This window comes from Peromyscus maniculatus, chromosome 12, assembly GCF_049852395.1.
Source record: "Peromyscus maniculatus bairdii isolate BWxNUB_F1_BW_parent chromosome 12, HU_Pman_BW_mat_3.1, whole genome shotgun sequence".
NCBI lineage: Eukaryota > Metazoa > Chordata > Mammalia > Rodentia > Cricetidae > Peromyscus > Peromyscus maniculatus.
Genome location: NC_134863.1, coordinates 17,196,582 through 17,220,822, shown reverse-complemented (window position 1 = coordinate 17,220,822; position 24,241 = coordinate 17,196,582). Strand labels below are relative to the sequence as shown.

Sequence of the window (24,241 nt, the reverse complement as noted above, 5' to 3'; positions counted from 1 at the left end):
CAGTGACCTGGCCTGCCGGGACCCTCACTCACTCCAGCCGCAGCACTTTCCCCAAAGCTGTGAGTCAGTGTTTCACGGAAACCTCTTGGGAAAGCTACCATGAGTTACAATCGTTACAATCAATCGTCCTCTTCAGAGCGCATACAACTGTCCGGTGGAGTTCCAGATAAAAATTTTAGAAAATGGCACACAATCAGACACACGGGGCACTCTCAAATATAAAAAGGAAAAACAATCATCTCTGGGTAGTAAACGGAAATTTTGAGTCTGGGATTCCGTTTAGTATCAAGTTACCAAAGCGTCCCTCTCCCTCACCAAAAGCTACACAAGGAATGTTTTAGCAAAGATCTCTTTCTAAAATGGAGCTTCTCTCTTCTCTCTCTCCCTTCCCCCCATATTACACAAATACTCTCCTCCCGCCCCCCGCCCCCCCCCCCCCACACACGCACAGATACCCACACCAATGCAGTGCAGTGGAGTGTGGTGTACCAGCCCGGTGTTTTTGTTTGTTGTTTTTGTTGTGTTGTTGTTTTAGAAAGCAGAGCTGACTCTGTGAAGAGATTCCTTTCTTGTGACAGTCTGTATCTGAGTCTGGGATGGCCTCAAGCTTGGCACTGGATCGCAGCGCTTGCTTGTTACTTCTCCATTGTCACACACGGGCAGATCTTTAAGCCCTGCCTGTCACATCTTGCCCATATCCTCCTCCTTTCTGGACCCTTTCCTGTTCATTAGTTGCTTCCCCTAATCCAGCTTTATTGGAAGGAAATGACTGGAAAGTTAAAAAAAAAAAAGTGTAGAGAAGGAACGTACTGCTCTTTTATTAATTTTTGAGTTATCAATTCAAACTGTCAGTAAGTTAAACTAAAACATTATTTTAGAGTTATTAAATAATTCTCACTAGATATTCCATTCCTTTTATTTCTCCAATTTGTCCAGTTTTAACAATTCTTGCTATTTCTACACTGAGGAGTACTGATAAACACGAATACCAAAGTGCCATATCTTTGGTATTAAATCTCCATATTCGCAGAAGCATGTGGATCCAAATATTGCATATACTTATGTGGAACAGGGCACTTAGAGAGAGCGCCGGATGTTAAAGAGAAGCCCACACAAACAAGGCAGCCAGTCTTAACAGATCCCAGCCATGAAGTTACCAGAAAATACACACACTGGTGGAAGGATATGGAAGCTCTGAAGGAAGCGTGAGAAATGACAGGAAAGAGAAGTTCAGCCATGTTCTTTGGTAGCTGCTTTCTCTGCAGCTCAGTGGCATTCCAGCAGCCGGCACAGCCACCTCAGGAACCCTTACCATTCCTCTGCCTAGCGTTCCCAAACCCCCCAAGCCTGTGTAGAGGAATTTCCTTCATAATGAGGCTGCCATATTCTCACACTAAAAAACAAATGGCCATTTCTACAAAAGGCAGTCTTCCCACAGAGACATCATGGGATTTACAAAGTTGTCTTTTTCCCTGACACTATATTTTCTTTAATACAATCATTTCCTTTAACTCGACACCAGGCTTCTAATTTCCTCACCCCATATCTCAGAACTAACTTGGCTCTTTTCTTTACATTTATTCACAGATAGCTCATTCTTAGACACTTCAGAAATACTGAGCAAGATAGCTTACAAATACAGACGAAATTACATTGACAGAGTGATCATTTCTTAATTATTAGAACTGAGCAACTTCAGAACCAGCGGAGGCAGCCAGCAAGAAACTCCCGTAGGTTACAGGCATTTCTTCAAACTGTTTGCTAACATTGTAAGCTACCTTTCGATGTTAGAGCAAAACGAGAAACTCAAGTTTCTCTAGCGAGGACAAGCAAGACTGCGTGTCTGTTTTAAAGGAAAGCGGGCACTTCCTTTTCCTCCTTGAGATAACCTGATATTTCCCCTGTTATATTTGCACAGTTCAGGTGTCTAGACAACGGCGTGGTCAACAGCCGCGCTGGCCCTGCTTTCCTGCCCTTCGCTTCTCTTCCTCTTGCGGTCTGCGCCGACTGCCATGCGTTTTGTTTTGACTCTTATGGAGCTTGTCATCCACACCCCAGTCTCCTTTTTCCACGGGTTCACCTGCAAGCGTTCTCATCGGAAATCCTGAACTCTCTTTCCCAACAGCCGGCCCCTGGACATCACCCCCATCCCCAATCTGATTAGTGTCAACACAGCTGCCTCTTCCTAGGAATGTAAACTAATATTGTTGTTAGACCTCTCGACCCGAGGAAACTTCCTCAGAGCCTTCCAGTCTCCTCGGAGGTTTACTTCCCCTTCGTTTCTGCGCCTAGTGATTGAAATCTCTAAGTCAGACTTGCTAAGACGGGAGCAGAGAATCACCAACTCCTTAAAATCTGGACTGTTCGGATGCTCTCTTTCACACACACACATGCACAAATGGTTAACAGCGCACTGTTCTGAAGTAACTTATCTGTCCGTCCACAGGAAACTTCTAAGTCAGTCACCACACAATTCGGACAGTACTCAAGGATACTCAAATTTAAATGAGCTTCCGGATTGATACAATTAAAAGTGATAGCTTTAAACAAACCTACTTCATTACTTTAAACACATTCATTTGCTTTGAATATGAAGCCAGGAGAACTGAGCTAAACAGTTAATATACAATCAATTAATTTGTCTCCTGGTACATTAGCTCCCATCAATATATCTAGCAGAATGTGCTCTACTTCTCCTGTCCACTCTTATAAAAAAGGTGATTTTAGATAATCCTGAATATTGTGTTTCTTCAGATACATAATGTCACCCAGGAATTTTGGTTTTCCCCTTTTGCTCCTACTGTTTCATCTGATACTCAAAGAAAATAAAAGACAACCTTACAGCCACTACAGAAAACATTCATAAAGAAAAGAAGATTCCTACAGACGACTTGCAGACACATAACATTGGGTCACTAGAACCACAACTATGTAAGTTTTTTATCTAAAGAATGAGAAGAGAAGAAAGCCATCTCTCTGCAGAGTGCTAAAATCTAAAAGCCTTACCTCACTAAATTGAGTCTGGGCATTGTTTTCCAGGTACAACATGTTAGCAGTTAGACTGGTCAAGGCTGCTCTTCTTTCTTCTGTTTCCAGGGTTTGGCCAGCCCCCCCCCAACCCCCTCTGAGAGCCTTTCACTACGAATCTTCTGGGAAGATAACAGAACTCAGGTGCCTCTCTCTTTCTCTCTCTCTCTGTACATACTTTAAGGTTCCCTAATATATACCCAACTATAGGCATGAGGGGCGGGACTCTTCACTTTACCTGTCCAATCCATCAACTTCCACCTGGGCTCCTCCACTCCAATGGAGTGAAGCCTCTCCCATCTCATTAAGTAGTTAGAATTCCTTATCACCAATCTTTAAAAGAAAAGAGGAGGGAAAAAAAAAGAGGCAGGAGACAGACAGGTAAAAACTTTCCCCTGTCTCTTTCATAAGAAAGTGCACTCTGTCCCAAAAACAAAACAAAACCCTCCCTCAAACAAGCCTACCACCCCCACCACCCCCACCAGGACACACAGAAGGCAAGGCGGTGCACGAAGTTGCTACTACACTTTGCAGTGGAGAAGTAGAAGTTTTGGGAACGTTTTGGAAGGCTTGTTCTTCTTTTTTTTTTTTCTTCTAAACTGCATTTGGGATTTTTAAGAAGCCCAAGACTATACAAAGTGAGAAAGTAGGGAAAATTGCGTGTATATTTTCTTAGTATAAAACTCAAAGGTACTGTCTTCTAGCCCAAGTGTTCAGTATATTTTCATCATACATATCCCAGGGAATTCATATCAAACAATGCCAGCATACGCCACTTGATTTTCCAGAACGTATTTCAGTAAGCAATTAAAACCCCCAGTCACGCTAAACTTGTAAAAACAAACATCCATGTTAGATACAGTAAGTAGAAGCCCTGGCAAGTATATCCATGCTCTCAAAACCTGCCTCTATTTATGTATTTCTTTATTATATTCAGTTTTTATTAAGGCTTATTATTATTCAGAGATAGTATTTCCTTAAGTGTGTAATAGAATTCATATTGACTATTTTCTGTGCTATTTCTATGTAAATGACTAAAAGAGTGTATCTTTGATCATAATTAAATGGAATGGCATAAATGCATAAGAATAATATTAGAGGCTCTGACTCTGGTTACCAGACGTAGTGAAGATGGAATGCCCCCAAGTTCTGAGGTGATTGCGAACATGCTCTGTCATTATCACCCAGGGCTTGCACTCCAGCTAGCCTTATATCAGAATACTCACCTCCCCTGATTCAGAACCAGTTCTCTCTACTGAATGTAAAACTGGGGAAGAGTACTAAGAGCAAATATTAGATTTCTTCCTAAATTTGGGGGGATTTAAAAAAAATCAGAACAAAAAAAAATCTAGAAATCATAATAGATTATTATGAAAATATCAGAATTAAAGTTTATAATGTGCTTAGGAATTTAGATTTTCCTTCTGTTTATTTCTAGTTTGCATTCCCAGGCTTCATTTAGGGAAAGGATGAGGTGGTCACAGAAAGCGGGTGGGAGGGCTTGGAAATGGGGTAGATTCGTTGTGCTCCTCTGCATCTTTCCACTTTACTTCCCCCAACAGTTAAGAGACACTGTAAAACCTGGAGGGTCCCAGGTATGCTTTTCAAAGCAGGTGTCAGACCCAGCCCCAGCCGGAATGGGATCCCCCAAGAACTGCCAGCCCAACAAAGGGATTTTATTCAACCTCATTCAATCCTGAATGAATTTTGCTTGAGAATCACTGTTTTAAAGTACATCTGTCACTATATTAATTTTTATACTAATTTGATAGGGCAGCCATTTGAATCCCATAACTGAGCTATTAATTACATATAATCAAAGGGTAAACAAACTTCTTTCGCCAAGTTTAAAGATTCCCAGAAGGATTTGGGGAGGAAATGTCTTATTCTTTCTATATGTCAATCACACATGACCAGATCAGTCTGTGGCCTCACTCAGACATGAATCAAGACTGTAGACAGAAATCGAAGAGCCTTGTGGCATGGCTGTTTGAGAACGTTGGGAAGTTGAGGAAAGGAGCCTGGACAAGGGATTTGGAGACGAGAGTTGTGTTCCCAGTTCTGGCTTTAGCAACCTCCATGCCCTGGGGGCAAGTTACTCAACTCTTCTAGACTCAGATTCCTGGTTTGGGAAATGACAGAGTGCCGGACGGAGCACAGGATTCCTCAAGGCCTTTACAAAGAGGGCAGTCTGTGTCATTGTCCAGGATTAAGAGAAGTGCTACAGAGATTTCTCCCGTTTTATTTTCACAGCTATAGCTAGCTGTCCCTCAGTGTAGTTAAGCCACACAGGTTCTTAAATGCTTAAAGGGCACAGGGGAAAAAGAAGCAATGTACTGGGAACCCAAATGAATGTTGTTTATTTATTTATTTATTTTGCTTTAGGACATTCCCATGAAGAAAAATTAGCTAATTGCCCATATCAATTTGAAGTTAACACAAACATATTCATAAGGGTGCTAATTAAAGTATATCTGATAATGTTTGGTTTCAGAATTAGCATCCTGCATGTAAGAACCGTGCACTTAATCAGGCTGGAGGTTACGGAGAAGTAACAGTTCCTTGCACTCTGCTTTCCCGGGGACCTCAGTGGTTCTGGAAGACTTCCACCCAGCCCGCATAGGCTTGAGTAGGGAACAGCATGGCACATAAAGACCTCTAGCAAATGAGACACAGAAGCGTCCTTTGTGTATAACGGGAAGTCCATCCTTTGGGTGGGAGTTAACGCAACAGAAGGGCAAAGCATAGGCTCTGTGGAGTTTAGTCATGCGCACACCGCAGGTCCCCATCAGGAAACTCATTTTCTTGACTTGAAAGAGAAGTGAGGTTAGAAGCCAAGATTATGAGTGCTTGGGATTATTTATTTACCAAAGGAAAGCAAAAACTTGGTGACTTGTTTTTATGACAATAATGAAAAAATTCTTCTTAAGAAAGAATGTGGATCTAGTTCTACGTTTAGTAATCTCTCTGTGTCTTAACCAAAAGGTAGCTACCTGGGTGAGGCAACAAAAGGAAGAATGCAGTCTTATCTCTTCTGGCTCCTGGAGTTATTAACTATTTTTTTCCTTTGCCTTTCCTAGAGGGGATGTTGGGGCACTCACAGGGTGCCCCAATGACAACTATTAAGAAAGAGGTTCCAACCCATCAAAATCGGATCCCAGCTTCATCTTGCCCACACTCCACTGTGCCCATTGCATGAGGCCTTATGTATGTGGCCACCGACCACTGTTCTCTTCCATGTGCTTCTTCATCTGGTACCCCGCATCTCTTTACCCCGTTAACCTGTGTTCTGTGTTCGCGTGAGACAAATGTTTGTTTTGATATTCTTTTACCACTAGCTCCAGGGGACTTCTCCAATTTCCTAGTTGAAGTAGAATCTTTTATTTATTTTTTTTCAAGATAGGGTTTCTCTGTGTAACAATCCTGGATGTCCTGGAACATACTTTGTAGACGGGGCTAGTCTTGAACTCACAAAGATCCTCCTGCCTCTGCCTCCTGAGTGCTGGGTTTAAAGGCGTGTGCCACCACCCTTTGGCAAAGTAGAATCTTACATTATATGATGTCAATTAAAGCAGGTGAAATTCTACCTTTCAATAAAAGTAGTGTATACTCCTCCATTAGACAATACATTTTTGAATGTTTTTTTTTTTTACTCCTATTACAGTTAGTGTCTAAAAATAGTGTTGCAAACAATTTCATTCTATAAGAAAGGACAAGAGAGGTGAACAGCGAGTCTTTCCCAAAGCTTATTATGAAACAAACATTTATTTCATGGAATACCTTCCCCATAAGAATCAAAGCACAGTACTTCATCAAAATAGAGAGGAAAAATAATGACTCCAATCTAAGCTTAACATCTCAAATCCTTAATAATCATTTGTGGAAAGGGAAACTTGCCAGCTTGATAAACCTGTAATAGTCCAAAAAAGGTTGGGGTTTTTAGAGCATGGGGGAAGCTATGAGCTGTGGGGACTTTCCAAGCTGCTGCAAACAAAATCAGGTACATCTTTAAATGTCAGCTACCATCCAAATTAAAGGGTAGCCGGCAGAGCACACAGAGTAACTTCTCAAACTCTGGTTTTCTCTCAGCTAAGTGATTTCCTTCCCCGGTATCCCACACAGGTGACAAGAATGAACATTCGTAGAAGCTGCCAAAGTCACCAGACCAACGTTCTCTTTAGTCTAAAGCTGCATTCAAAATCAAGATATAAGGTCCTGTCTGTTTTAGGATTACCGGTTAGGCTCTCACAGATGGGGGTGCCTTCTAAACACTGAAGGTGAAGGGGATTCTGACCAAACCTGATAGTTGTATTCAAGATAGAAGATTATATATACATGTTATTGTGAAAGGTAAAATACTAGACAACATTGTCTTTCTCTCTCTTCCTGAATCTTTCTCTCTCTTTCTGAATCTTTCTCTCTCACTGTCTATCTGTCTTTGAACCTTTCATGGGTCAAGTACTCTTCAAAGAATTTTACATACATAAAACATTTAATTCCCATAATATGACTTAGAATTACATTAGTGCTATTTCACAAATGAAGACTTTGAGGCACAAGACAAGATAAAAGGGAGAATCTGTACATTTGACCCCAGTTCTACGCAAAGCTCTGATGTATGATTAGGCTGCAGCCTCATAATTCCCCCCATCCTCTGTTTAACCAACATCCAATGCCATGTACACAGCAGCCTGCAGCTCATTCAGCCAACAGCCCACTCTGTGATTATAATAATAGCAGGAGCTTTGCCGCATCACATCCCTTTTAGATAATGCTTGGCTTCTGAAGGTCTCAAAGCGATTCACCTCAACAGATGTAGAAATGTAGAGATACAATCATTTTTCATATAATTTTTCATCATGATGGAAAATTAGATTAAAGAGTAATCTCCTAAGTAGAAGCAAAAACTGAACACTCCATGGCTGGAGAGATGGCTCAGTGGTTAAGAGCACTGGCTGCTTTTTTAGAGGTCTTGAGTTCAAACCTGAGCTCACCCTACATGGTGGCTCACAACCATCTATAACTAGCCCCATTGGATACAATGCCCTCTTCTGCTGTGCAGACATACATGCCGAGAAAACAACTATATACATAAAATAAATAAATCTTAGAAAGAAAAACTGAAAACTCCAAATTCTAAAAGCCAACTCATCACTCATTGTTAAAAGTTACATTCTTCCATGTTTATATATAGTGACAAAATTAACATAATACTCAATATTACTTTTGTAAATTATCATCATAGTATTATGACCACTCTCTTGGTAAATAGTAACATGGCTAGAAGTACTGGACCAAATGTAGGGCCTAAGTCACTAGATGGGTATGGTACCACCCTATTTTCCAAGAACATAGCACCAAAACATATTCAGACTCTAACGATCACAGCACTGTGAAACACCCCTTCTAACTTGAGCAATGAAAAGGGAAACTCTAATTTTACTATGGATCATTTGCTTGCTGCTGAGACTGTGTTTCAACATTCTCTAGTCCTTTGCATCTCATTGTTTATTTATCTATTTCGAGTGAGGATTGAGGTCAGTCAGGGTTATGTGCGTACTCGGCCTTGAACTTGTAACAGTTCTTCCCTTGCCTTCTGAATAGCTGGGATTATAGAGGCCTGAGCCACCAATCCCAGCAAGATTTCTCCTTCAGATGGTCTGTGAATATCCTACACTTGCCAGTACCTTCTGTCCTATCGGATTTGTAAGTCCTCATTATTTGCAATGATATTAACACTAACAACTTGATCAAATATTTCTAAGCTAGTTCTCTTTATAAGCTATAGGCACAGGAATTTTGATCGCTTTATAAATAAAATTACTTCCTTGGGCTTTAACACTTGTGTTGTTTGTCTATTTTATTGTTTTAAAATATATGAAATAGAGTTCACAGAATAAAACGTAATCATGTAACCCAGAGGCACCTCTTGTTAAAATTTTGATACAAACTCAGCCAAAGGAACACATTCTATATAAGTATATATGATTCATGAAGTATACATGTAATATTAAATATTAAAGATATATTTTAATGCAATGGCCATGGATCAGGGTAATATGCTATTAAGTAAAATACAGCAACTTAATTTCAATAATTCAATGAACAGATAATACTGCATAGGCAGAAGCATAGCTCAGCAGGTAAACTGCTTGGTGTGGGAGAAGAACCTGAAGGCCAAGTGCACTAGCACGTGTCTGTAATCAGTTTCCTTACAGTGACACGGGACCCAAAGACCAGCATTCTCGAAAGTTCTTCTGAGTCAGCTATCCTGATACACACAGCAGTGAAGAGCAAAGGGCCCTTTCTCAAACATGTTGGAAAGTGAAGACTGAGAGCCAAGGTTATCCTTCTGACTTCCCTATACTTGTTGTGGTATATGCACACCTGCACACACACACACACACACACACACACACACACACACACACACACACACACACTTCCAAAAGCTGATAGCTGCCACCCATTATTCCCTTGTTCCCTAGACATTGTAGCTTCTATTTAGACCATCCTGTGGATTGGATCTCACGTGATTCCCTACAGCTCATGTGTGAGAAGTTGATTCTCCAGCTCATGGGGCCTGAAGTTTTAGCAGCAAGCTCTGGGTGGAAGAAATGAGTGTTGAACGGTGGAGTGAGACTCAGACATTTCCTCTGACACTTGCTCAAGCTATGATGGTTTGTCTCAACACAGGACAAAAAGAAATAGGGCTGACTGACCATGTACTGAAACCCCTGATGCTGTGATCCCAAGTACACATTTTGCTTTTTTTTTTTTAAGTTGTTCATCTTGAGAATTTTGCAGAAATCTAATGCAATCTCACAATACAAAAGCTACACCATTAGCACTAGTATCTAGTATTATTTTAAAGACTTCTTCATATTTTAGTATACAGCTTCATTATATAAGTAAGTAACTTCCTCATTTGGGTACCTGGCATTACTCATCAAAATAGAAAGGCTCATCTCCACACCCATTGGTTTGATTTACAAGCAGCAGGTCTTCAAATCAAACCAGTTCCCATTGAATGCTGGTTATATTTACTTAACATTTTTGAACACTTTCATCTTAAAACTCAACATTTTATTCTATATTATGTTTAACTTTCCTAACTAGCCCACAGCAGTAGTTTACATGATAGATTCTACAAAAAAAAATAACTAACATTTTTATTTATTCATGTGCACAGTTCCATTCTTGGCTACGAAATGCCATCCACAAATTCTTATTTCCCAAAGATTACAATGTCTGAAGCTTCAATAGTCTGATTAATAACGATATCTTTCCTTGGCCCTTCCTATTTGCTGCCACAGTGCATAGGACTGCTACCACACTATGCCCTAGGCAATAAAGTTGTCAACAGGCAGGAAGGGAAAGTACTCTACTTTCACTGGTGCATATAAATGTGCTTGATAAACCTACTCTCTCGAGTAGGAGAATCAGAAACATGGGTCTGGGTCCTACAATGGCTTTAGGTTGGTCCCTTTTAATGATGGTGATGAACAAATATTCATGCAAAACAATTACTTGACATACCATATTGCTTTCTATACTCTACTGAATTATATCACAATGCAAGACCATATCTTAATACTCTCCTCTTTCTAAAACCATAGAAAGGGTGACCTCTCTTGCATGTAATGACTATGCACAAAAGGGCTCTGTCCCCAGAACCATAAATACAGGCTAGGGTTCTGGCTTTTATGGCTACACCAAGTACAAGCCTTCCCTTCTAAACCTCAGTCTTCCAATCTGGTCTTTAGACTCTGTTGTCATGGTTTGGCCCTTGATGTGACTATGATCCCAGGGTTTTGGGAACTTACATCTGTCTATTTGAAAACAATATAAACTTTATTATTGATGAAAACACACAACTTCTCTGTGAGACACTTGCCCCTTCTGGAATTCCTCTCTGAAGGACTGCTAGGCCAGTGGGTTTCTATCCAGCTTCAGGTCTGGTGACTTCACACTCCACTTTTATCTCCTCAAATTGTCTCTCCTTAGCTTCAGGTAGAAGAAGAAGTGACAGCTTTATGCCTTTGAGGTAACTTGAAAAATCCTACCTGATTTTTGCATGCAAATAGCAGGGCATTTTTGACTCATAGCTCCCTGCCCCTTGCCTCCACCTCTGCCCTGCTATGGCTGCCCAGGGCTGCACCCCCTCAAGATGCTAAGCTTTAAACACTGGTGCACATAAATGTGCTTGATAAACCTACTCTCTCGGTGATTTTCCACCTGACTTTGGTATTGCCTGTCTGCTCCCTGAAGCTCTCCAAGTAAAGTCAGTGAATGGCTAAGTCCTGAGGCATTTGTGCAGTCAGTAATTCTGTGTATCCTCCGTCAGGAGTATACACAGGCTTCTCTGTGTTGCTTTGCGCCTTTCCTGGATCTCGCTCTATAGACCAAGCTGGCCTCGAACTCACAGAGATCTGCCTGCCTCTGCCTCCCAAGTGCTGTGATTAAAGGCGTGCGCCACCACCGCCCAGCCACTATTTCCTTAGTATTTAAGTGTATAGTCATGGATGTTGCGATACCAATCAGCCTTTCACTAAAAAATGCACACAAAAATCAAGGTCAACTTCATAGTAAAGAGTAGAGAGTTGAAATACTCAGAGAAACGTCATCCAAAGGCCTAGTTGAATGTATAATAACTGTTGTCTCTCCCATCTCTAACAGGGCACTGAGGTAGACCATGGTGCTTTTCAGAACTGAGGACCAGCATGTGGTGGATACCCTTCCAGATACAAATGGCACCAGGCTTCCTCATCTCCCATTTATGATGGCAGAGCATGGGAGGAAAAGCTATGGTCTAATATTAAATAAATACTGCGTCTTCATAATATAGTGTTGTCTTTCACAGATACGGAACACATTGGAGCATTTGTTACATTCACTAAAGACCAGCAGGGTTCCTAACATCAGATTTGGAAGCAGCTCCTGGCATCATTTTCACAAAAGAAGACCAAATTTTCACACTTGAAGAGGTTTTGATGATAAGCTTGCAATAATTCTACTCTAGGATAGTCTCAACTGAGCACCTATGGGAAGGCTGCTTTAGCTGACAAAGAGGGACATAGAGCTTAGAGATATGTAATGATTGTCTTCAGATTTTATTTTACATTGTGCCTTGTATATAAAACACACATATAGTATGTTCCAGCATCTTTCAGCTAGTTCCACAATTTTCTCCAAAAGGAAAACTCAAATAAGCCAGCACTCCCAGAGCATGTTGCCTCCACTGCGCTCCACACTTCCTCCCTGCTGCATACTGGTGTGTTTTCTTATTTACTCCTGTTTCTTTATTCCCTCTGAGGAGCCCATTGCTCATTTCTCACTAGATTCTTGTTATTGCATATCCCATCTTGCAGCCTTATACACATGTCTTTACGAACCCGAGAATGCAGAGGCACTTGAGAGCAGTGGCCATGCATGCCTCCTGCAGCCCGAGGAGTGTGCAGTCAGCAAAAGTTCCGCTAAGGATAGGTCTGCTCTGGGAAGCAAGCTTGCCCTCCTTAGCTTTGGTTCTCAAATAAGGAAATACGCTTACAGAGGAATTAAATGTATAATGAAGTTCACACATAAATTACGCTTATAGCTGAGCTCAGAACTCAGATTTTCTGGCTCCATCCCCATGTACTCGCTCTGTGTGGCACCAAGCACTCATTACAGAAGAGATTAGTGTCTTGCACATGTGCCAACAATGTGCAGGAATGCAGCCTCGGAAAAAAGGGACTTTTCCTTTGCATGGTCCGCAAGAGAAAACAAGAGGTCCTATGGACACAATGGACTTCAGTAGACTGCGGGTGCCTTTCACCAATGTGCCCCCTGCTAACCATTGCTCTTCTGGGCTTTCTACTGTTACAAACACAATACATTGACTGATTTCCAGCTTCCCCATCCTGATTCACAACTCGATTAAAAAGTGGTGCAACCAAGTAGGTGTGCCTCTGAGTCGGGGTTGCTGAGCCAGATCTTCCAGGCTATGGAGGACGCTGCCTTGATTTTGTAAGAAAACATTATCTGTATCCATCATTAGCTGGGAAATTCTGTCAGAAAGAATTTTGAAAGTCACCAGAGGAGTGATGCATCTGAGAAGCATACGCAATTTCGAGCAAAGACTGAAATTTCTTTCAGACCGATTCTTATGAGGCAGGAACAGGAAAGCAGTTTGATAGTACAGTGCAGGCTTAGCACCTGTGAGGTCCCGGGTTCGATCCCCAGCATGGCAGATCCAACCAACAAACCAACCAACCAAACAGAAATCCACCTAAGCTGAAACATAAATAAATGAACTTAAGATAAGAGAGTAATAATAAGAATGATGAAATAATTTCTTTAAATGGAGTCTAGTCCAAGTTGTTCAGATCACAGAAGGAAGGTCGAAGCAGCAAGCCAGGCTTCAACGTGTGTAATAAAAACCCATATGGGTATTGCATGTGTGTTTGTCCACATAGATACATACATATATATGCATGTACATGCACACACAATTACATCACATGCACACACACAGTGGAACAGTGGATCTAACAAAATGAAAAATAAAACAACACTAGGGTCTGTGACATGAGGTGCAAGACCCTGCCTGTTATTCTTAGCACCACAAAGAGATAGAGAGTGATGGACAAGACAGGGAAGGGCAGGTGTGTGTGTGTGTGTGTGTGTGTGTGTGTGTGTGTGTGTGTGTGTGTGTGTGTGCAGGCATGCATGTGCATGCATGTGTGTGCATGTGTGCATGTGTGCATGTGTGTGTGTATGTGCATGTGTATGTGTGTATGAGAAGGGAGAGGAGGCACAGAGACAGAGACGGAGAGATAAAGATTGTAATTGGCTATGACTTGTAATTTAGTTGCTAAGTGGATACAGCGGCAGCACTACCCACATTCTAATCCACCGCTTATGGTTTTTAATCACTGCATTTTACTCATGATTTTTGTTCAGAAAGATTCTACATAGAGCAGAGAGCTTAAGCTATCATGTCCCAGGGTGGACTTAACAGTGTGGGTGCTACAGCCTGGACTTCGAGCATTATGACAAAATCGGGTCACTGACACTTGAGTCTGAGCATTCTTAGAAGACACATTCAGCCTCCTCTCTCCTACCTTAGTTATAACTTTTTTATTTAGCAACTACAGTATGTCGTTAGTCAGGGCCAATAGCTTAGCACTCATGTAAGCGAACTGGCACTGAAGCATGATCCTCAGCCACCACACAAGCCACGCCCCCTGCTGATCTCCACTCTTGCTCCAGAACGGAACAAGTCAAAATGCATGGGTTCTTCTAATGTGGAAAACTGCCAACTGCAACCTTTTACTTCTTTTCCCTTGTTAATAGGAAAGATGGACAAAAAAAAAAGACAGTCAAGGTTTAAAGTTAGTTGATTTAATTAGATCTTTACATCAAACCATACATCCATGGAAGATGTTAAGTCTCGAAGGAGTATTACAGAGTATCAATTAGAGATCGTGTTATTTCTTCTCAAACATACATTTGTACACAAGCACATTGCCTTTCAGATGATGCCTGCATATTTTATTGCATATGATATATGAAAAGATCAAAGCAACAATGTGATGCAGTGTTGGTCCTAAAACTTCCCCATTTGGTAGAGATCTCTACACAAACACATAAAGAGAGGGTCAGGATGGTAACCATTCCAAATGATAGCTAACATAAATGTTAGCACTAAGTTATAAGCTATAGTACCAGGAAACTCTGAGGAGGGGTGATTGATTCTCTGGAGAGGGAGATAAAGAGGTAGACAGTTAAGACTGAGAAGAGCTTGGGAAGAAGAGGAAGACGACATCTGTGAAGCAAAGCATCAGCACAGATCAAAGAAAACTATAAAATGTATCCAAACAAGAAGGTGGAGTTGTTCAGGCTCATGGACAGAGGTGATCCAGAAGGCAGTACCAGAGTCAGACTGTGGTGGGCTTGAATGCTTCGCATATTACAAGGTAACGTTATGCTCACAGAGACTCTGTGGTTTAAAATCCCTGCAAGAAAACATGGGCTAGAGATCCCCTTTTACTGCCCATGACTGCTTTCCTAAGTCCTCATTTAACACAGAAATCTTCATGTGAATTGAAGATCTACTGAAAAGACCACATCATCTGAGAGCTCGTCTTCTGTTCCTGCATCACCAAGATCAATAGCAACTCATCTCCTTCTCACCCTCCACAAAGAGGTGGGCCAAGTCCACCCGACTGTCACAACAGCATTTACCCTCTGACCCTCAGCAAACAAGTGTGCAGGATGCCTTTCTGCACTGCTGGATGCTATGCCTTGTAAAGACTGACCTGTGTGGCCAATTACAGAGTACAACTTCATCCCCCTAGGACTAATAGATACACTTAGACCAGCCCCTGACAGATCTGTGGCCGTGGAAGAGTCTAATCCCATAGAGAGTCGAGGATACTTTATTTTCAGGGTAAGTTTTAAAATCTAAACAAGGATCCATTTCTTCATCGATACTCACCTGAAGTCAGGAGCAATGTGCAGTTAGTGGTCCCTCAAATGTCCACTCCTCAATGCTGTCTTTCAATATTCTCTGGGACTCTACGGGGATATACTCACAATGATGGCTCAGTGCCCATGATATCTTCTTCTTCTTTTTTTTTTCTCCAAGAAGCATGGCAAGCCTACAAATGACTGTGACATTGTTTCTCCAAAGAAATGTGAAATTCCAAAGACAAAAGTTGAGGGGAAGGGTGAAAAGAAACGGCTGATTTGATGATTGCAGTGACCCCACATTTTGGTGAGGCAGCGGAAGATGTCACAGTAGTGAGGACTGTAGCCATCATGGCCAATCCACTGCATTTGCAAGTGAACAGTCCACAACCAAAGGTGGAAAAGGACAGTCTTGATGCTTTGCAACTGCTGTGTTAATGTCACATGGCGTATTTGCGTGCCATATCCCATATTCAAAGAATCCCATTACCCATGACATTAACTATAAGAAATATAAGCATCTCCATGACTGGTAGTCTATATATTTTCAACGCTATCTATGACAGTTCCTTCTCATACATCCAACTCAACTGCTTTGGATTATGCTGTGAAATTAGTTAAGATTTAATGCTCAGGACAGAATTCTACTAAATTTACTAACGTACATGATACCTTTGTTTGGCTTTGGTGAAACATTTTTATGTTCTAAGCATGGAGCTTATAAAAGATATAAGAAAAAATATGGTATTTAAGAGATGGAGAATTAGATAGCAGTAAAAAATGATGACAAGAGTCTTCAAAGTGTCAAAGAAGTGCAATTGTGTCCAAGCATTTTGAAAGTCATTTATTAAAAAAAAAAGAGGGAGAAAGAAGAAAAAGCCATGAAGTCAGGGGAGCAATGTGGGGAAGACTTGGGAAGTGACGTTGAGTCCGGATCTAATCTAAATACATTGAATTAAGCCGTAAAGGTGCCAGAGGGTAACCTTCTTTTCAAAAAATTGAAATGGAGAAAGAAAACCAAACCTAGAATCAAAGCGCACTATGAATTCAACGACAGAAAACAAGCAGAGGAACGGGGTGACGCATTAGGACTAAAGGTAGCCAACTCTATTTGAAACACATCTCTCATGGGAAAGAGTTTTACTGAAATCTGGGTTCTGAAATTGACTAGGTCTGTGACGATAGGAAGTCTCTTTTCTTACCTACTGAGAGGGTACCACCAGCTAAATCACCTCACTTAAAATATAAATGTGAGCGTTGGCAATGGAGATTATTTTATCACTTCTGAAGTGGAAAGAAAAATCTAGAAGAGTAGAATTAGCAATAGTATATTGAAGTTTCCTAAACAGCAATGCAAAAACTTTATGGCATCCTTATTGCATGCTTGTCTTCAATACGAACCGGCCACAATTTCTTCCAAATTTTCTTTGATCTCACTTGTGGACAATCACCTCATAAAAGAGTCTGGGGGCTGAAGATGTAGCTCAAATGGCAGAGTGCCTGCCTTGTATGCAAGAGATCCTGAGTTCGGTACCCAGCACTGCATAAACCAGATATGGTGGGACATGCTGGAATCCCAGCAGATGGGAGGTAAAGCAGGAGGATCAGAAATTCAAGGTCACCCTTAGCTACTCTGTTTGAGATGAACCTGGGGACATTGTTTCAAAAGGAAAAACAGAAAGAATATGGCTATAATGAACGATGATGTGCAGAGGTATGACCTATGATCTAATATCTATAAGTATTAAATATTCTGGCAAGCATGAAATCATGTGCTCTGTTTTTTTTTTAATTTTCAATTGTAGGAGTGGGCTTAGTGGTTCATATATGCAAAGGAAACTCTCCACCCAAACCACAGCTTTGCCTCTGAAGTTTACGCTTTTGGAAAAATACTTATTAAAAGTCAACAGTTTGCCTTAAAATAAAACTCAAGTGCCTATCCACATACGAGATGGTTTTTTTTAATTGTGTTATTTATTTGTTTATTGCTCTATACCTAGTGATAGATTTTCTTTTCTCTGTGTGTGTGTGTGTGTGTGTGTGTGTATGCATGTTCATGTATGGTGAATGTAATGCATGTACATGTGTGTGCACATGCATGAGGGCATTAGAGGACAGCCTGTGCAGTCATTCATTCTTAGGCACCACACACTTTTTTGCTTAGAAAGGGTCTGTCACCGCCCTGGGGCTCCCCAGTTAGGTTACACTGGCTGTCTGATAAGAGGCAGGGGTCCTCCTGTCTTCGGTTTTCCAGCACTGATTACAAGCACACACCACCATCCTAGGTGTTTCAGGTGGGTTCTGGGGTTCAAACTCAGGTCTTTACACTTGCAGGACCAACACTGTTGACTAAACCATCTCCCCAGCCCATCATATTTTCTATGATCAGAGGATGAACCAGATGACATTTTTTCCCCCACTTCCCGCTAAGAGAATTAGAAGGTAGAAGCTTCCAAATTGTAATTATGGAGTTAAAGGCCAGACTGCTGGGGAGGTTGAATCTGGTGACCTTTGTGATCTTCCCTAACCCAAAGATTTCTATAATTATACAGACACACATGCACTCACGCACGTACACACTCAGGCACTCACTTATCAGAGTTAAAGAAGCAGAAAAGTGTCATAAATGGACACAATTACTAAACAGTATTTTTTTTTTAATACCAGCACCACTTAGTGTTTATGTTCAGTGTCTTAACCTCCAGGAAATCATTCTCCCTGTTAAATAAGGAGGAAACTTACCAAATTCCCTAACAGCATGCAGGCCTGGCATGGTTCTCTAATTCTCCCGGGAGCTGACTTCTGGTTTGTGAGTCCTGGTCTACTGTAAGGAAATAATTGTTGGTTTGGCAATGTCCCCAGATTATCTGAATTTCCAAGATGTGTACAAAGTTAATGAAGGCAGACTCTGCATCTTTGACAGGGTCCATCGAGCCTGCTAATACGGCTTCACTTAGCGTGGCTTCCTGCAGCCAGCCACAGGAGCTTGAAGCTGTCTGGCAGATTTACTGTCTGGGCTGACCGAAAATAAGGTTTACAAGGGAAAATTTTGAGAAGTGAAAAATGATTCTGACATAACCAGGAGGGATTGGATACAACACAGGATGCTTCGTAGCACTCGGGTTTTGAGGTTTTGGTTTCGAGTTGGGTTTTTGTGTGTTGCTTGTTTGTTTCCAGAGTCAAACATTGTGGAGAAAAGTGCACACAGAAAACACTGCATCGAGATCGAGATAACTTTCAGGGGTATTGCTTCATAGTCTAATGACTTAGCTTCCCAGAGAAAGAAAAAAAAGGTTACCACTGGTAGTTTTTGGAACATTTTGTACTCATTTATCAAGCAGGGAAAACAGCCCCAGAGAATAAACACAGACTGAACCCCCCACCCCTTACAGGAGGGGCATTGGTATTTGATGGTACAGCAACCTTCAGCTGCTCAGATAAAAGACGCTGAGTGCAAACCGAAGTATTATCTACTTATTACCCACTTATCTGCTTATTCTCCCCTTGAAGTCCACTTCTGTCTGCAGTATCAATCACTTCTCTGGCAGCTTGTCTTACTACAAAGGGAGGATTTGATGCCTTGCTTAGTCTTCTAGAAGAAGCAGACTCCTGCAAAACTAATTCGTTTTACCACCAAGGCTGTGGGATGAGGTTGTCTGGGGGCTGGGTCTAGGAACAGTCTATTACAGCACAATTCTTGAAAAGGAAACAGAAATCCAATCTATTTTTCCATGAAACACAACAGTCCAGGCCCTTGGCATTGGGTAAGCACTGAATACTTGGGAGGAAATGTCTTACAAAGGACAGTATGAGAGCAACTATCTAGTATTATCATCAAAACATAGGTAGTGTGACACTGGTATCATTGCTGAGATAGAGTGAGCATCAAGAAATAACACATAGACACATAATGTTAAAAGATAGACACATCCTACAGTCAGGAACCTGGGCTTCTGGCTGGCTCTTTCATCAACAGGCTGTGTGACTTTGGGCGGGGCCCTACTTTTGCTATGCGTCTGTTTCTTTAGTAAAAAGGCTTCGGCTTCCAGGTGATCCTTACCATCCATCCTGGCGCTGATGACCTGAGTGAGAGTGTTAGCTTATGTGACATGGCTTTCCAGTAAATTCAAAATAGGTGCCCTGCTTGGGAAGAGAAAAGTTCAGGCCAGGGACAAGAAGCAAATTAGCTGAACGTCCCCATGAACTCCTAGACTCATTACCGTAGTTTGTTTACTTAACTGTCTTCATTAGCTGCTCTTACTTCATCAAAGGAATGCTTCCAGACCCTTACAATTAGACATGTAAACAAAAGCACCATCTATCACTGCCATACTCAGACAAACGGGGTTTCTGATACGCTCTCAATCCTACCAAGGATGATAGCCCCATTAAAACTATTAGGCCGACATGCAAATATTAAGCAGGGAATTATCCGTAGGAAGAAATGAATGAATTCACCAACTTCCTGAATGTCAATGGGAGCTGACCTACTTTCCAAAATGGACAAGGAAAAACCTGAATCTTCCAGAGAGGTGAGCCGTCAGCCAAGCAAAGCCTTATGCCATTTTTATTGTTCTAGGACTACCAAATATACCCAGTTCTTCCACCAAGGAATCTCACATAGATATGTAATATTATTAAAGAAATAGCAACCAGATCAGTAATTACAGAGGTGAACGCTTCACGACCAACCCACTGATCAATATCCAAAGTCTCTAGCCCTTTTTTTTTTCTTTCTCTGTTTCAATATTACTGTTATCAGTATGTATTATAGTATGGCATAATATAAAAACATTGAATTTTTGAAATTTTAATCTTTTAAGTTGGGGGATCCAGGAAAACACTCATATTTACTCTAATAGCACAGGTCTGAAATACTATGGATGCTTTTTGTTTAGTCATAAGTATTAAAATAGACATTTAATGAAGTTCAGCAGCTTTTAGCAACATTTTAATTAAACAAAAACCTTAAGATAGTCCTGACTTGGTGGCACATGAGTGCAGTACCTACAAGGGAAGAAATGGATGAGACAGGAACCAAATCAGAGCTGCCTGGGCAATTTATCCAGATTCAACCTCAAAATAAAATGTAAAAAAAAAAATAAAAAAATGGCTGTGGCTATGACTCAGGAGTAGACTAATTATCTAGCGTGCTTTAGGCCCCAGATTTGATGCTCAGGGTTGGGGGGGGACAGAGGAAAATAGTTACTATGCACATAAACTGTACATTATATCAACGACAACAAATATAAGATTTTAAAATAGAGTTATACAAAGTATTTGCTTTTTTATGAATACATATCATTTAAAAATCCATATTGCAATTAACTTTGCTTCATTCAAATAATAACTGCTGATATCTTACATAATTTGTACAGTGGAAATGACTCACTAATCTCAAGAAAAAAAAACTTGCAACCTTAAACATTTCATCTTGCCTAACAATCTGTGGCAATGATGACTTGGACTGGACTCTTTAAATTTGCATCAATTAGAGAAAAAAAATGTTCTCCAAAAAGAAAAAAGAACAGCCTTCCAGGCACAATGCATTTTGATAAGCTCCCAAATGTCCAGCCTTCTGCTGCTTAGCTACATTACAAAGGGCTTAATAGCTATCCAAGAAGCGTTTTAAACAAGTATCTACACATCTGACTGCATAGAAAAACAGTAACTAGCATATGTGAATGGCACAACACCCACCAAGGTGGGCAAAACCATCAGAGGAATCACATTTGCTCATTCAAACTCACATGGGGAGAACCTGGGGTAGTCGCAATACAGTTCAGTAGAATGACACATGCTGTCAGAAGTGTGGAGCCCAGGGTTCAGGCCTCAATAGTAAAAAGCAGAAAACAAAACAGTAGAATAATCCCCAAACAGGGGAGACACCAGGAAGACTTGAGTTGTTTCACTTTACTGAAAGAGCTAACCAACTTTGGTAAAAATGAGCCCTCTAACCCTAACCATCCACCAGACGTTTGCTGAACATTGCTAGGTGCCAGGCTTTGTAATGTTTCTGTGTTCCTGGAGCTTTGAGCAATCTGTTGCAAATCATGAGTCAATCTGTGATTCATCACTGGAATACCATCAATGGTGACAATTTTTCATCCTTTAAACAAATGCTTTCCACCAAACTGAGTAATCAAACTAGGTAAGATTATCATAAGAAAAGTGACATTAAAATAAGGACAGTTCATGTTTCTAATAGGTTCGTACTGAATGCAAGTTCCAAAGAGACTTTGAAGCAATGTAATTGCCCAAGTTAGCTCATCAGAGACCCCTCTGAAGTTCTAAATGTGTACAATCATTTAAGAGTTGTAGTCTTTCAATGATTCTTCTTCAATATATAGAAACTATCTATACATGCATATTTATTACAACTATGTTATTAATCAAAGACATTATTAGTATTATCTATTGGACTATTTATGAACAAAGAGTAATTTTTTGAAGTAACTTTCAACCAAAAGTAAGAAAAACAAGAACAGAAAAGCTGAGCCGGGCGGTGGTGGCACACACGCCTTGAATCCCAGCACTCAGGAGGCAGAGCCAGGTGGATCTCTGTGAGTTTGAGGCCAGCCTGGTCTACAGAGAGAGATCCAGGAAAGGCACAAAGCTACACAGAGAAACCCTGTCTCAAAAAAACCAAAAAAAAAAAAAAAACAGAGAAGCCCTTATATTCACAGGGCCCCGTGATCTCTCATCAAAACATATGGCAGGGCTCTGTCTTATCACAAATAAATCACAACAGATGTGTTTAAACAACTTCTCTAATGTCATTTTATTGTCCAATAGTCTCAAGCAGACTAATTAGTAATAAGCTGAATGAAAAACATTTTACTTTTCTTAGCCAAAAATAACTTTCTACACTGCTATTCAACTTGACCATTACATAGATTCAAGGATTTGGAAGATAATAGAACTTACTAAAGTATGAACATCAAATACTTTTAAAAATGCATTATTTGTAAAGCTGGGAAGATAGCTCAGTGGGAAAGGGCACTTGGACCTGAGTTCAAATCCCTAGCATCCACGGATGCACATGCCTGCCATCCCAACATTGAGAAGTGGGGACAGGTGGATCCTAATAGCTCAGTGGTAAGCCTGCCTAAGCAATAAAGCGCATAATGATAAAATATACTCTGTGTCTTCCCCTGAACTCTTCATTCAGGCCTTCAGGCACACAAAACTCATATGCACACAATATAAACACATATATGATACACACCTACAAGGACATATTTGCATCAACAGTCACAGGATGGAAATAGCGAACATTTGTTGGACACTCAAGTCACAATTCCTAGGACCTTTATATACATGTTCTGATTTAACGTATCAGCCCAAGAAGGAGTGCTATTATGATCCTTACTTTACACATGAGAAAGGTGTGCAGGTCAATAATGTAATTTGTCTGATGTCATATGACTAGTAAGCAAAAGACCAGGACTAGACACCTCTCCTGCAGCCACATTAACTAGCTTTTGTGCTTGACCTTACAATGGAATCCCTCTGTCTATCTCTGTGAACATACCTGTACTTCTGAGTCCAATTCCATAATCCCACATGGTGGAAGGAAAGGAAGGACCTCTGCAATTTGTCACATGACATGACTTCCACATGTGCTGTTGGCAAGTGCACACCCACACATGCACACATACACAAACTAAATACTTATAAAGATCTTAAGACGAAAAGTAAAATCCTGAGGCTCAAAATTAGTAACTATTATACTAATTTCAACACAAAACCCAAACTACTTAATCTTTAAAATAAATATCTAATATTAAAATGTCATGTAATTCACCTAATGTATCAACATACTATATTTAATCTGACATTGCCATGCAATTCTTTAGAGAACCTCTCATCTAGATTTGAATATTGATTCTTAAGTGATAAAAGTCAGAGTGGGTTTAGGGACATGTTAGTTCATGGGGCTCACAGTTCACACAGTTAAATACTAGAGATTTTATAATCATAATGAAGAGATTTGATAATCAGAACGAAGTTTCTGCAGCTTGTAGAGCTTGCTCCATGCACAATAATCTGCTTCCAAGAATGCTTAAATCTAAGCATGCTTTGCAGGTCAGCCCAGAGAAGGAAGTTTGTTTCCATGGGCCCTCGGACCGTGGGGCAACTTTCAATGCGACATAACTAACATGGTTTGCCAGCCATGAGCTACTCCATCAGCTGACTTCTTGGTGGGTACAACTGGCATCATGATTCTGTGCCAAGAGAGATGCTGGAACCAAAGCCGAACTTTTTCAAAAGATCAACTCAAGTAATTCAACTCTGAAGATGGTATGTGGAAAAGCAAAATTCGGCAAAGAAAATGTCTTTTGTTCTTTCATGTTCAGATTTTAATAAGAGAAATCAATAAATTCAGCTTATATAAGACTGAACTACCAATTCTACTGCACCAACCAAGACATGGACATACCTTCCCCTCTTTGGGAGGCGAGATTCGTTTTATCTTATGTGTAGAAAGAAGTGTTTTGCTTAGATGTATGCGTAGGTACCATGCATGTTGGGACTCGTGGGGCTAGGAGGGGACACTGGATTCCTTGGAACTAGTGTCACAGATAGTGATGAACCACCACATAGGTACTAGGAACTGAAGCTGGGTCCCCTGCAAGAGCATTAAGGGATAGCAATGGTCTCTCTCTCCAGTGTCCTTCCCCCCTTACATTGAATACAAAACACAAACTGTCTCTAGTTAGAAAGCACATATAATCAGACCAAGAAAATTATCTGAGCC

General features: G+C 40.7%; 1 protein-coding gene across 9 annotated transcripts in view; it reads right to left on the bottom strand.

Annotated features, from left to right (window-relative positions):
* Tp63 (tumor protein p63) overlaps nucleotides 1–24,241 on the bottom strand; it is a 199,589-nt gene that overhangs the window by 88,516 nt on the left and 86,832 nt on the right. For 2 of the 9 annotated variants that reach the window (XM_076548654.1, XM_076548656.1), the window contains exon 1: nucleotides 3,007–3,204. The exons of 5 other annotated variants lie outside the window; for them this stretch is intronic. In XM_076548654.1, the coding sequence (XP_076404769.1) occupies nucleotides 3,007–3,048 (42 nt within the window). In that variant the 5' untranslated portion in view covers nucleotides 3,049–3,204. Of the gene's footprint in view, nucleotides 1–3,006; nucleotides 3,205–3,265; nucleotides 3,395–24,241 lie in introns of those variants that run through there. 2 more of the 9 variants (XM_076548652.1, XM_076548651.1) reach the window with 2 other exon arrangements.